General features: G+C 45.4%; 4 protein-coding genes across 5 annotated transcripts; all 4 read right to left on the bottom strand.

Annotated features, from left to right (window-relative positions):
* Window positions 1-480: 480 nt before the first annotated feature.
* LOC135631309 (sugar transport protein 10-like) lies at window positions 481-2408 on the bottom strand. 2 transcript variants are annotated; one of them, XM_065138869.1, is made up of 2 exons: window positions 2380-2408; window positions 481-1697 (listed from the first exon to the last, which is right to left on the bottom strand). In XM_065138869.1, exons 1-2 carry the CDS (start codon window positions 2406-2408, stop codon window positions 629-631), a joined length of 1098 nt encoding a protein of 365 aa, XP_064994941.1. In that variant the 3' UTR covers window positions 481-628. The 2 variants fall into 2 exon arrangements, with proteins under 2 accessions (XP_064994941.1, XP_064994940.1); XM_065138868.1 differs by lacking the exon at window positions 2380-2408 and adding an exon at window positions 2092-2230 and having other exon boundaries at window positions 481-2016.
* A 761-nt stretch (window positions 2409-3169) lies between these two features.
* On the bottom strand, window positions 3170-3754 carry LOC135631579 (E3 ubiquitin-protein ligase RING1-like). Its single transcript, XM_065139312.1, has one exon. The coding sequence runs from the start codon at window positions 3752-3754 to the stop codon at window positions 3170-3172; it is 585 nt and encodes a 194-aa protein (XP_064995384.1).
* Window positions 3755-5371: 1617 nt separating this feature from the next.
* On the bottom strand, window positions 5372-5980 carry LOC103976336 (E3 ubiquitin-protein ligase RING1-like). Its single transcript, XM_009391533.3, has one exon. The coding sequence runs from the start codon at window positions 5978-5980 to the stop codon at window positions 5372-5374; it is 609 nt and encodes a 202-aa protein (XP_009389808.2).
* A 1847-nt stretch (window positions 5981-7827) lies between these two features.
* On the bottom strand, window positions 7828-9251 carry LOC103975846 (transcription factor TCP7). The gene has a single exon (XM_009390949.3). The coding sequence runs from the start codon at window positions 9134-9136 to the stop codon at window positions 8390-8392; it is 747 nt and encodes a 248-aa protein (XP_009389224.2). The 5' UTR covers window positions 9137-9251; the 3' UTR covers window positions 7828-8389.
* Window positions 9252-13978: the final 4727 nt, after the last annotated feature.

Here is a 13978-nt window from a genome sequence, read left to right as displayed (position 1 = left end):
AAAGCTGACGAGCTTTGCCTGTGATGACGTCCGAGCTAATAGAAGAATTCGCTCACCATGGACTTAAACGACAAAGGGTGCTGTTACATACGTTCGAGGGATGGCTTGTGAACGACAGAGATCTATTCTTCTATTGTGCCACGTTATAATTTTATTGGTCGATAAAGACATTGGGAAATGTTGATTTTGATCCTCGTTCGTCCACGTTATAATCGATCATGATCACCTGATCAGAACAGGAGAGAGACTCCTTAAATTGAGAAAACAGAGGATGATTTGGAGCACATTAATCAACATTCTATCTAAAACTTATAGTGCACGGAGAGAGCTAAGAAGTAAATTTTTATGGAAACATTGCATACTCTTAGTTGATTAATTGTAGTTGTCTTTTTTCTTGGAAAATTAGAAGATCGCAAAACATGTTGGGATGCAAGAATGGTGTTTTACTTGTAAATTGTGAGTATAAACAATAAGGGAAATTTGAGGATATACGAGCCTACACAATTGGCTTGGATGTCCTCTGATGACTTTTCTGGTGTTCTTGGCGCTGCCAATAGCGAGGATACCTTCCCTCCTGTGTGTTGTGTACAAGGAAAAAGAGACATCTCGAAAGAGTTGGCCGTTTGGTTTAAGCTGTTCTGACATGGTCCTCCGGCATGTACTTCTTCCAAAACCAGTGCTTCTTCCACACTAAAGCCATCTCTTCGATGGGCACGCCCTTGGTTTCTGGCACCAGGAAGATGACGAACAACGTCATCACCAGCACGAAGGCCGCGAACAGATAGAACAGCCCGGCCTTGAGGTGGCAGAGCGCCATGAGGAAGAGCTGAGCGATGATGAAGGTGAAGAAGAAGTTGACGCCGACCACGATCGCCTGCCCCGCCGACCGGATGTCCATCGGGAAAATCTCGCTGGGCACTAGCCACCCAAGCGGCCCCCATGACCACGCGAACGCCGCGACATAGATGCAGATGAGTGCCAGCACCAGGTTGGCCATAGCAGGCGAGAGCTTCCCTGTTCCGGCCGAACCGAAGAATGTCCCCAGGATGGCCCCGACAGCCACCTGGCTCACCAGCATCTGCACTCCGCCCTCGAAGAAGAGGATCCTGCGGCCGAACTTGTCGACGGTCCCGATGGATACGGTGGTAGCGAGGACGTTGACGAGGCCGGAGATGACAGCGGACATGAGAGACGCGCTGTTCCCGAAGCCGATGGTCTTGAAGAGCACCGGCGCGTAGAACATGATTACGTTGATGCCAGTGAGCTGCTGGAACGCTGGGATGGCGATGGCCATGATGAGGTGGGGGCGGTGCTCCCGGCGGAGGATGCTCTGCCAGGGGTGGCGCACCTGCTTCGACGCCTCGCTCGCCTCGATCATGTCGTGCAGCTCCACGTCGACGTCCTCGGTGCCCCGGATCTTCTGGAGCGTGGCCTTGGCCTCGGCGCGCAGGCCGCGCTCGACGAGGGAGTTCGGGGTGTCAGGGAGGACGATGGCGCCAACGGTCATGACGAGGGCTGGCACCGCAGCGAGGGCCACCGAGATGCGCCACCCGTATCCGCCCTTGAGCTTAGCCGTGCCATAGTTCACGAGGCTGGCTACGAGGATGCCGATGGTGGTGGCCATCTGGAATCCCATATTCAGCGCTCCTCGGAGCTGCGCCGGGGCCATCTCGGACAGGTAGAGCGGGACGGCCTGGTTGGCGAACCCCACGCCAACGCCGAGCAGGAGGCGGCCAATGATTAGCATGGCTACGTTCATGGAGATGCCGTTGATTGCGGAACCAACGAGGAAGGCTGCTCCTCCAAACAGCATGGAGGTCTTCCGGCCGAAGGTCCGGGTCACCGTGGACGCGAAATACGTGGAGATGAGCCCCGCGATGTAGAGGGATGACGTAAAGGCCGTCAGCAGAGCGCTGTCGAATTGGCACCACTGATTTTTGCCAGCGGCGTTCTTCTCGTCCCTCAACACCGATGGGAAGAACTTCTGGAGGAACTCATCCATGGAAGTCACACCCCCTCCACGACACAACACAACACATTAGCCATTTCTCAGTTAATAGTCAAATAGGCATTTGGGCGTCGATCAATCACCAGAAACGCCGATGTCGTATCCGAAGATGAGACCACCAGAGGCTGCTATCACGCAAGTGACGATCACGAAGACCGTCACATGCCCATTGTAGTGCTTCACCTCACCATCAGGCGTCGGTGCTAATCCTCCACCGGCCATCTCGACACCGAGCAAGCAAGTTTTCCGTTTCTATGGTGATGGAAGCAAAGGTAAAGGTTTTCCACTTCCCTTGGAGCTCCCACGGTTGCAAGGATAATACAGGTGGTCCTTTCCTTTTATATCTCCTCTTACCTCCATTTTTGGTCTCCAAGAACATCAACAGCCTATGATGGGCCATGAAATCCCTAGCCACTCCCACTTTCGTCAACGGATAGGAGGAATTATCTCTGGTCTTATCCGGATAAGGGCTCACCCCGTTGACTTCCAGATTGCGAACCAGAGCATGTACTCTGTCGTGTTCCCCCTGTACCTCGCCCGAACCTTGCCTATGCATCCTTCTGTTGCCTTCATCGACGCTTGCATCTTGTATCAGAAACCAGCCGACACAAGTTGCTATGAATGCAAACATACTCTCTTCCAGCATAATATCATGTCACCACATTTGGGTCATGCAATCCTGACAACTTATTTATGGCCAAACCAATATGCAGTAACCAGATAAATTCGGTCCCACAAAAAAGTCAATATTGACCAGAGCAAGCAATATTGATCCTTCACCTGAGTTTGTGGCTGGGATGGCTGATACCAATCTGTTATGGGCTGCTTTCAACTGAGTTCCAGCCAGACGAACTGGTAGAAACTGGAAATCTCATTAATTTGGTCAACTGGAAATCCCATCCATTGGCCCTGTTTCATCCAACACCTAATTGATCCACACTGCAAGTAACTTTTTAAGTATGTCGTGCATCCTATTCTAAGACAATCAACTAACTAAACCGAAATAACGTAAATATTATTGAGCCGCAAAATCCAGATTGTAAATCATATTCAGCAAAGAAACTAAGTTTGCTACTTCTACATGTTCAGTAAACATACAAGGAAGAAAAAGCAATTCAATGTTTGTGTGTGCATTATGTTCAGAACAATATGCAGTCACAATCATCGGGGCAACTCATATCGACAGAGCGGGCAGGAGTTGTGGCAATCGAGCCACCGGAGGATGCACCGGTCGTGGAACATGTGCTTGCAGGGCATCTGCTTCACCACCTCGCCTGCGTCGAACGACTCCATGCAAACCGAGCAATCGATCGGATCGTCCCCCGGAGCTGCTACGGAGATCTTGACGTCCGGTAGGGCCTCCACGGCGGCCCTCGAAGCTGACTGGGTGCCGGAGCTGGAAGCAGAGAGGTCGATTGGTTCCTCATACCATTGTTCGAATTCTTGCTCTAACTCATCAAGAGACACCACTCTGGCGTTGAGGAACCCCGCGGAGGGCAAGCCGGTGATGGAGGAAGGGAACATGTCAACATCGTCGAAAGGCGCAGGGTCTGGATCATCATCGTCACTGGATGAGGGTTGCTGGTCGCCGAAAATGACCACTCCAGGGTTTGGGTTAGCGAGGACGACGCTTCTGCCGCAGTGGAAGCACCAGATGATGTCGCCGCCATTTACGGCGTTGGCGAGATTGAAGGGAAAAGTGCAGCCGCACTGGCAGCAAAAAAATATATTAGCAGCGGAAGACATGTCTTTCCCGGCGACGAGACAAAGCGACGTTGAGACGAAGAGCAGAACTCCCTGCTACGAATTCTATAAACCTCTGCACATCAACGAAAAGGCTGTTGGAGTATGGCTCGGATAGGATGACATCCACAATAACTTGGTCAGAATTTTATTCGAAATAAATTCTGATTTTTTTTTTCTTCCAAGACAACAAAAAAAACCTGTATTACTAAAAATGGTAAAGAGCTCAAGCCATGCAACTGCTGCTTCCAAAAACAAGAAACCTATTAACCCTAGCAAAATTAATCAACCATAAAGGTTTTGCAACAAAGCCATAATGTGTATGGTGTGGTTAATAAGCTTCCAAGATGGATGAGAATTTGTGTTCAAAATTCTGACCACCAACTCTGCATCTGACTCGATCACCAACTTAGTGCAACCTTCCTTCACGGCCTATTCACCATGCCTTCTTTAACAACCTGCGAAAAGAGAAGTCCACAAGCATGCTGCTCGAAAGAACGATCTTGTAGCACACCAACTATCTTCCCTCAGACTCGCAACCAAAGTTACAGCTCATCAAGTGAGCTATCACCCAGTGTGCCACACCCATAGGAGAAGAATTTTCTTCTTTGGAAATCAATCGTATTATTACGGACCTTTCAGATCAACCTGAAAAGAAAGTATGGCATCCCCTGATTGCCCTTTTTTTGCATTCCTATCTTGCTAACGCGGTGGATGTTCGGGACTGGTGATAACGTTTATGGCAGCTCCAAATTCTACTTAGAACTAAGGTGTTTTGTTGGAAGCTACTACGTATCGTCGCTTAGCTTTAATAGGCATCAATGTGCAGTGCATCTGTAGTTTCTATCGTGGGTTGCAAGCAATCGTTGCTTGCTTTTTCTTTTTGTGCGACGGCTTCCAGAACGAGGAGGATTCCTATGCAATAGTTTCCTCTACTGTTTTGATCCGAATATGTGACTGCCACTATACTTTGGGTGTTCTTGGATGCTCGAAATGATGATATCTTTCATGCTAAGTCACCAAAAGTCATTATCCTATTACACTTAAATCATATTGTATTTGCACTTACTATGAGACCTTCAGTGTCCGAAGAGGACCCTCCCATTCAACCGAACCATATTCTATTGTGGATTGGGTCAAAATTAAGGAGCTTGAGACCACAACTTGATGGTCGTAATAGTTTGTTGCCCGTAAGACTGATGTTTCGTACATTGTTTTTGGATGCATTATGCTCTGCCTTCAACTGAGTTCCAGTGAGAAGTGGTGGTGAAAACTGGACATTTCATTAATTTGGTGAATTAAATCCGAAACCAATAGACGAAGTGGGAAACAAAGATCATGTAAGTATCCCCTCCATTGGCCCCGTTTCATCCAACACCTAATGGGTCGAAACCGCAAGTAATTTGAAGTATAGTGAGCGACATATTCTGAGACAATCAATTAGATCAACCGAAATAACGTAAATATTATATATTGAGCCGTAAAATCCAGATTGTAAATCATATAAGTTTGCTACTTTCACCTATCATCGCCGTCTAAATCGCAAATCTACAAGGAAATAGGAAACCTATTCGATATTTGTGTGTATATTTTGTCCAGAAGAATATGTAGTCGGAATAGTCAGGGCAGCTCAGATCGGCAGAGCGGGCAGGAGTTATGGCTGTCGAGCCACCGGAGAATGCACTTCTTGTGGAACATGTGCTTGCAGGGCAACTGCGTCACCACCGCGCTGGCGTCGAACGAGTCCATGCAAATCGTGCACTCGATCGGATCGGTCCCCGGGGCCGCTTTTTTGATATTGATGTCCGGTAAGGCCTCCACGGCGGCCATCCATGCTGGCTGGGTGCCGCGCCTGGAAGGAGCGAGGTTCAGTGATCGCCTAGACCATCGTTCGAGTTGTTGCTCTATGAACATCGCGTCAAAGTAGAAGTCCGTGACAGACGAGCTAAAAGGGGGCATGATAAGCTCGTCGAAAGGCACAGAGTCTGCATCATGGTCAGAAAGGTGGGAGGGCGAGGGTTGCTGGGCGTCGAGAGAGCCCAAGTCAGAGTTAGGGTTCTCGAGGTTTGGGAAGTTGGATGCCTGGGCGACGCTCCCGCCGCAGTGGACGCAGCAGACGACGCCATGATCTCCGGCGTCGGCGGGGTCGAAGGTGAAAGTGTGGTCGCACTGGGAGCAAAAGTATAAATTCGAAGCGGCGGCACCGCCGGTGGCTCCAGCGGACGACATGTCTTTCCCGGCGACGATACCAACGTTGAAGCCCACATGTCTCCGTATATAGATATATATGCACACAGGCTGTTGAAGTCCAACTTCGATCAGGATTCTGATACTACTCCTGTTTCGACTGGTACTCTGATTTATGTGTCTATATCTTGTTAGAATGATTTAAAATTACTTTGTCAGAATCTTATTCGAAATTACTTTCAATTAGATTTTACTATGAAGTTTATGTTATGATGCTTAGATTATAATTCATTTTTGTCAAAGAAATAAAAGAAGATGTGTCTACTATCTACAAGAATCATTAATGAACAATAAAACATATCTTATTATTGGTCTCAATCTCCATCACAAATGAAACTATAGATCAGCAAGTTCGACAAATATAAGCAATCGAAATCGCAGACAGTAAAGCAGGAGCTGGCAGGCTTTCACCATTACTTCTGAGAACATCCTATTGATGTTCCCGAGTCAGAAAGCAGACCTCTCCACCATCGAGGACTTCATGTGCATTGCTCGCGCATGTCCGCGACAAGCGGAGACGTATCCGTGTGACCGTCCGTCGTTTCATTTCCATTTGTACTTCGTCTAAGGTACTCATCGTACTAAGCAATCCTTCTCTACGGGTCCTTGTTGAATTGCATGAGACTAAAGTGAAACTGACTCTTGCGAGTAACTCTTATTTTGGTATCGCATGTTTAGGCAATCCCCGTTAAAGATCTGCGGCCAATCTCTCCCAGAACTGATACAAATAACGTGTTTTTAGTGCAAGGCTTTTTCGAACACAGGGTTTGAGTAGGATTAGTATAGGCAACCTAAAACCGACATCAGGTATCCATGAAAGAAGCAAAGAGGGCACTGCTGCTTGCAACTCCTGATGTAGAATATATGTGGAGACATCCGAAGCTATAAAGTCATGTCATCAGATGTGTAAGCAACAGCATATGATATTTATAAATGCCAGCATTTGCTTTCCAAAAGCCCAGTTGTGAAGCCAGCAAATAAAGGCACAGAGGTTGGGTGTTCAATCCAACAGTAGAGAGGTAGGTGAGGTGGACACAAATTAAAGATGTCCACCTCCATCATATCAGCACGCCTACTTTATTAGATTAACAAAGTGCCATTACAAGAAGTTGAGCCCAGCCATGACGTACAGGGATCAATCACAGATGTTATATTCCTTCCTTTATATGATTGCAGCTGTAGATTATTCTTATCCCATGTTTGTCAAACAAATAGGCTGCGTTTCACATGCATGACAGTGAACGCTGAAGCAGATGTGAGTCAATTCCACGACCGCAACGAGTACCTGCGGAAGCTTCCCAGCCACAATCTTTATGGGCATGCATAGGCTGCAGTTTTGTTGAAGGAATCAGCATGTTTACATTGTAAGCTTTACAAGATTCAGCTGCCTCTGCTTTCTAAAGTTGAAGGCTATCTGAATCCGTGAAAGCAGATTAATGATATCAAATTCTGCAAATAGAATATAAGCAACATTGTTTCTTTAAATGCGATATCAATCCATCAAATAGCTTAAACTTTTGGTCATACAAATTGACAATAATGCAGAGCAAGAAGGTAAGTGATGGGGCATGTCGAACTGCATAGAGCTCTGTTGATGATGCTCGGGCCACTCTGACTTCATCACAGAATCTGAAACCGGGTAGAGATGAATTATTCCTAGTGTAAAATGGATTTAGGTTTAGATTCTGCAAGTTGTTCAACGACCAACTCTGCTGCATAATGTTCTACAAGAAATTCCCCAAAAAATGCATAAAGCAAGATTAAATTGCGCATGGATAGAAGATTGCAGATGTATCAATCCAAACTATACAGTAGGTAAGATAACAGAATGCAGGAAGAACAACTAGAGTTTATTTGCACTCGCACATCTCAAACAATCCAGAATTACATACGCAGAAACCACGTTATTGTCACACAGGCAAAATCCAAGAAAAAACAGAGAAAATACTCGTAGAGTACACATGGAGCTTTGACAGTGGAGAACTTACGGAACTGGAAACAGAGGCTTCCATGCAATCGGATTCTCTCGGGTTCTCCCAGCCATGCTGATACAAATATGTCACCTATCTAGAATCACAAACCTTACAGCTCCCAGGCCTTGTTCATCATAGCACATTGGACTTCTTGATTTCCAATGCACATCTTCACGGTGCTTCTTCACAGGATTTCAACTTCAGCAGTGTCTACATTTGACTTGATTCCTCCGTCACGAAGCACTCGAGACCAGACAACCATGGAATCTGAACTGAGACTAATCAACAAGAAAGGGGGGTAACGAGAGAACCAATCGAACTCTACTCTAATGCCAATCCAAACTCCACAAACCTAATCTTTTCTAATTCGATAGGAGGTGGGAACACTAATCAGCTAAAGCTAAAAATACCGAAGCTATCAGCGGGTTTCGTCTTCCGCCTGAGCGGCTGCCGCAGCGGAGGTGGCACCAGGTGGTCCTGACAGCGAGGCCAGCAGGTTGAGGTGCCCAGCTAGGGGGAGGTAATTCCCTACTCTTGCAGCGGATGCTTCCCCCATAGGCTGCCCGGCGAACGTCCCGGTGAAGGCGGCATGCTGCGACGCCACCATCTCCGGCGCGGCAAAGCTCCAGACCTGCCCGAAGTCCGCCCGGGCGGGCAAGGCCCAGAACCCGGTCGCTGGCCCGATTCCGATCGTCGCCCCACCTCCGGCAGCAATGAAGCGGTCGTACTTGGCGGAGTCGTCTGCGGCGTCGGCCCGGAGGCGCTTGCCGAGGATGAAGGGCGCCGGAGAGGAGGTGGGCTTCGAGGAGGTGGCGACGGAGGGCGAGGTGGTGGAAAAGGAGGCCGGGATGGTACCGGAACCAGTGGCAGCGATGATGGAGGGCTCGGCCTGGCGGAGAAGCCACTCGATGGTCTGGCCGTCGGACTTGTGACCGAGCTCGCGAGTGAGCTGGAAAACCCGGGCGGCGCAGATGATGGGCATGCGGATGCGCCGCCCTCGCCCGTCCACCTTACTGTGCCGGTCCTTGGGTGGCGCCTTCTTCACGGCCACGGTCCCGCCGCTGCTTCCTCCTCCTCCCCCCACCACCACCCCCGCCGTTATCTGCCTCTTCTGCTGCTGCACTGGCGCGGGCCCGCCGTTCATGGCGCGGTCAGCGGTGCTCATGGCCCCCGCGCGAGAGAAATTGAATAGAAAATAGAACTAGAAAAGGAGAAGGGATGTGGGGTGTTCAGAGAGAGATGACCCAAGTCTAATGATTGAGAGAGAGAGGGAGAGAGAGAGAGAGAGAGAAAGAGGCGGGCGGAGAAGAGGGGACGACGCAGAGAGTGCGGGTGGAGACAAAGAGGGAAAGAGCACATGGGCCGATGGGACCCTCTTGATCACCTGTCTTGCCCGGCCAGGATCACGATGCAAGACACCTACGTGTCATCTTTGCAATGCTTACTATAGCGGGTCGATCATCTCACAGTTTGACATCCACGAGTATCGTCCAACCGGAGGCGACATTTTTGTGTCTCCTGCCTCGGACGATATAGCCCGAACTTGATTTCCCTCATCTCGTCCCCATGAGCTGTCGCCACGATTTTTGAGGCAGTACGGCTGTTCTGGGCATTTACTCATACACTTCACTACTACTTGGCCTGCTGTAATTGGCAGGCGGCAAAGCGAAATCCATCTTTGCTTTCACCTTGTCCAGCAATAGAGGAGTTGCAAATGGATAATGACGACGATGCCACCGAACGACCTTCCGACGACCTCGTGCGCAGTATGGCCGTGCTGCCGTAGGGGGGCAGCACAGTCGGGTATCCCATCAAAGGCACCAAACATGCAAAATAGCTCTCTCATTGGTTACCAGATAGGAACTGTTGGAATACACGACCGACAACCCAATTGGAGAACGCCCTTCTGTGCTCGGTCTCTGGTTCGATGAACAGCGACCGCGGCGAGCCGGAGTCATAGGCGGTCAAACATGGTGGGCTCGAAGTCTCTAACTTTGACGCCGACGGAAGGGTTCGACTTTGTCTTCACTAAGCTGCCACTCTGGTTGCTCGCAATGGGCGAGTCAGTCGGGGGTTTGACAACGGTTGCTACCATTAGCGTGCAGTTGAAGGTCAAACTTGGTGGCTCGATAGTGACCAGGATTACGATCGAGTCCACTAAGTAATCATGACAATTAGCAACATAAATATCACCGTAAAACACTACTATTTTGACAGTAGAAGTGTTTGTTGTTAAAGACTATTATCCCTAGGATTTGAGTATCAAAGCTAGAATCATATTTTTATTTTATGACAATATTAATATTATCAAACATATTAGTCATTCATAAATATTTGTCCCAGATTAATTCATAACTTTATTTAGTACACGCATAAAGAAGCCTGACATTATGTTCCCTCCTATCTTCCCACCGTGCCAGTACTTAGATCACGGTGGATTTGTCGGATGACATCCCAAAAGAAGGTGAAGGTAGATAATCTTAACGAAGACTTGCTGTGGGAGGAGCTATGGGACTAATAAAGATAGTTATCGCATCTCTTCATCGATATTAATCCTACACTTCTCCATGAATACCATACTGGTCCTTCTTTTCCTTATGCATTTCATGAATCTTAGAGCTTAGGGTGTGTTAGCTTCACTTTATTAGGTCAGCGTTGCACTAGCTTGAGTAGCGAATTAACAGAAACAATATTAAAAATATATTACTAGAAAGGATTCTAATAACTAATCTTATAATAAAGGACGAGATAAATCAATTAGGAGAATTGCCTTTACAATACTTGAAGATATTATTTATTGATTATTCCATAAGCTTAAAAGGAGATTAATGTGAAATAAGCTAACAGAAGAGACTACTTTCAAAGAACATAAAATTGTTCACTTATCATTTTTATATTTCTTTTGTCCCACATTGCTAGTTAACTAATTTTCAAGACTTCAAACTGGTATAAATAAAATCCCCTTCTAAATCTATAGAATTATTAAGAAATAATATTTTCAAGTATTATAAAGATCTTCTCTGTTATAAAGATTTGATTTCTCTCGTCCTTCATTATAAATTCAGTCAAATAACAAATTGATCTCATAAGGAAGGACGATAGAAATCAAAATTTTATAATGGAGAAGACCTTTATAATATTTGAAGATATTTTTCTTTGATAATTTTATAAGTTTAGAGGTTATTGATACTAGTTTTAGGTATTTAAAACAAGTTAACTAATAATTTGGGATAAAAAAATATAAAATTGATAAGTAAACAACTTTAAACTGTTTGAAAATAATCTTCTTATATTCCACATTACGAATCTAGCGCTGAACGAGTATGTTTCCTTACATCAGAGTAATATACAGATCGATATTTCATCATTCATGAGACTGAAGTGTTTGCATGACAAAATGCAGAGTGCCACTTTCATCCATATTTTCCTAAATGTTGATCATAATGGTCGGATATCAAGCTTGCATCTATAAACGCAACAGAAGGAACATAAAACTATTGCATCTGCTTACAGACATGGTGATGTACTATGCGAAGCGATCATTAGATTTTGCAGCTCCACCTTAAGACACACGAACTAGCCTAGACATAGTTCGAAACCTGAGTTCAATCAAGGCCATCGATGTCCCGGAGTGTTCGTTTTGTTCATACCAAGGAATATTGGTGAGTTTGCTCGATCGTGTGGGACTTTTCCAACGTCGAGTTGACAGGGAACCAAACTCGATTAATCTTACAAGATTTGAACTGGACTTGCCTTCTAAGGATCCATGGTAGACTTCTTCCTGTGATCTTGAGGTGTCAAGTAGGTCATCCACCTTCCTTTCTCCACCAATTGTGCCACTCGGATCAACGTCCTCGACATGTCGTGGCTTCAGGACTTCCCTCTCGGTGTTGGGGTGTCGGCTTCACGTACATGAGAAGTCAGGCATGGAGCACACGCTTGCATAATTGCCTCATGGCATGGGGGTCACCCCCCAACTTTTTCTTCCCCTCCCTTTTGATTCTTCTTCCCATCCCCCAACTTTTTCTATTATACAACTCATGTTCACACATGCATGGGGTCAGGTGGTTTTGATCCCTCCCCTTCACCATCTCCTGCTTTGTCACTTCTCTACCTATCCTTCACCATCTCCTAGCTCCAAAATCTAGTATGACCTCAAGAGCTGAACTAATAGATGCTGCCATCAAGCAGAATTTTCATTGAGTGCCAACCTCCAATCTGACTCAAAACAGTGGTCGGATTTTGGCAGTAGTGAAACTTAACGTCACAGTCGAGCTCTCCGATGTCACATGAGTTTCACAAACACATCTCTTACCACTCTTAAAAGTTCATGACATGATCTATATCTAATGCATACCTTCTGCTGTTTGTACCGAATGTGGTCAAGGCCATACTAAGGATAATCTATCATTCAAGGTTTTGTAAGAAGGGGTTTGTTGCCCTTGATTTGTGTCAGCTTCTCCATTTTACAGTGGCATCAAAAATCTATTATGCTCTTTATGTCATGGAGTTTGCTCCAACTTGATTAAACCGGAAAAAGTACAAGATAACTCATCTGGCTGTAGACAACTGATGCAACAAAAGATTTGACATTTACTCAGCTGTTTTAACCACTGGTGTTACGAATTAAGAAACATAAACTCATGAAACTAGGAGTTAAATTGAATTTTCTTAGCCATACATAGGCCCTGATTAATTACGATATCCCTTAACTGGGTAAGCTTGTAATGAGATGCATGGAGCATACATTGCCACTGACATCTGCAGATTAATGTCACAGGCATGTGTAGGTAAACTACAGACCTTTGTCCTTCAATGCTGGGAGAGAAGACTGTTGATTCAAGTAACATTTAAGGAAACATCATGAGATATCTAATAATGAGATACAAGAAATTTTCCATTGATTTACTACTACTCAATATTTCTTTTTCGAAGAACAACTGATGTATCTAATCACTTGCAAATTAGGCAAGCTCTCAATATTAAAATTCTCACCAGGATAGTGAAGCAAGAAAAATAATATAATCATTAGTATTAAACCTAAATTTTTTTTGATAAATAATATAAAAGATTACGGATAAAGTTGACTGTACCACATACCCTTATGAGTAAGGGGATAAAATTAATCACACCACTAACTAAGTTATGATTATGGATAAAATTAATTATATTATATATTTTTACGAATAATGAACGATTATGATTATGATTATGATTAAAAATATTCACGAATGATAAACAAAAGAGAATTAGAAAAAAAAGAGAGAGGAGAGCAGGTTGTAACAAAGTTAGCCACACCACTAGAGCAGCCAAGTCTCGAATCAAAGCATTGAAGATTTCGACGATGGAATGGATTTAGTGGAGTTATATTAATTCAATGATGAGGACGTGCTTAACAGTTCCACATACATAAAACAACAACGAGTCAATTATTTTTGATACTGCGTTCGTGACCCCATTGACATGATATATAGCATAACTAATCAAAGCGATCTTTGTTGTACTCTTTTCCTTGTCTTCTTTTCAATTCATTTCTATCTTAAAACAAAGTTCTCTTGTAAACACCATAGTTCTAATGTTACAAATCAACATAAATCATACATCGTTGCATTCCGTACTCTTAATGTGAGTGCAGAATAACAGTATATTAGGGGATCATCCTAATTTTGGCATTGTCACATTCAACATGCATTTATGATGAACAGTGATTTAGATGAAATTGAGAGATCTCATCGCAATAATAATAATGGGTGGGGTAACCACACCGACCGTGCTGGAATCCACCATTCCAACTGACGGCAACAGCCAATTTAAACTTTCTCCTTTCTGTCGGCTCTGTATGAAGCGTACGATCCTGATCCAACGGCCAACGTTCAAAACGGGCTCATGATGTTAACCCGTCCTCCCTCGCTTGCCTCTTTCCTAAAACACGCCTCCTGCGTCCGAAAGCCGGGCGAAGAAGCTAGTTTTAATTACCTTTTTTGTCCCTGCATTAATTCTGAAATAA

The sequence above is a fragment of the Musa acuminata genome, chromosome BXJ3-2, assembly GCF_036884655.1.
Source record: "Musa acuminata AAA Group cultivar baxijiao chromosome BXJ3-2, Cavendish_Baxijiao_AAA, whole genome shotgun sequence".
Classification (NCBI taxonomy): domain Eukaryota; kingdom Viridiplantae; phylum Streptophyta; class Magnoliopsida; order Zingiberales; family Musaceae; genus Musa; species Musa acuminata.
Note: the sequence above shows the minus strand (reverse complement) of the source record. Positions and strands in the feature narration are given on the sequence as shown.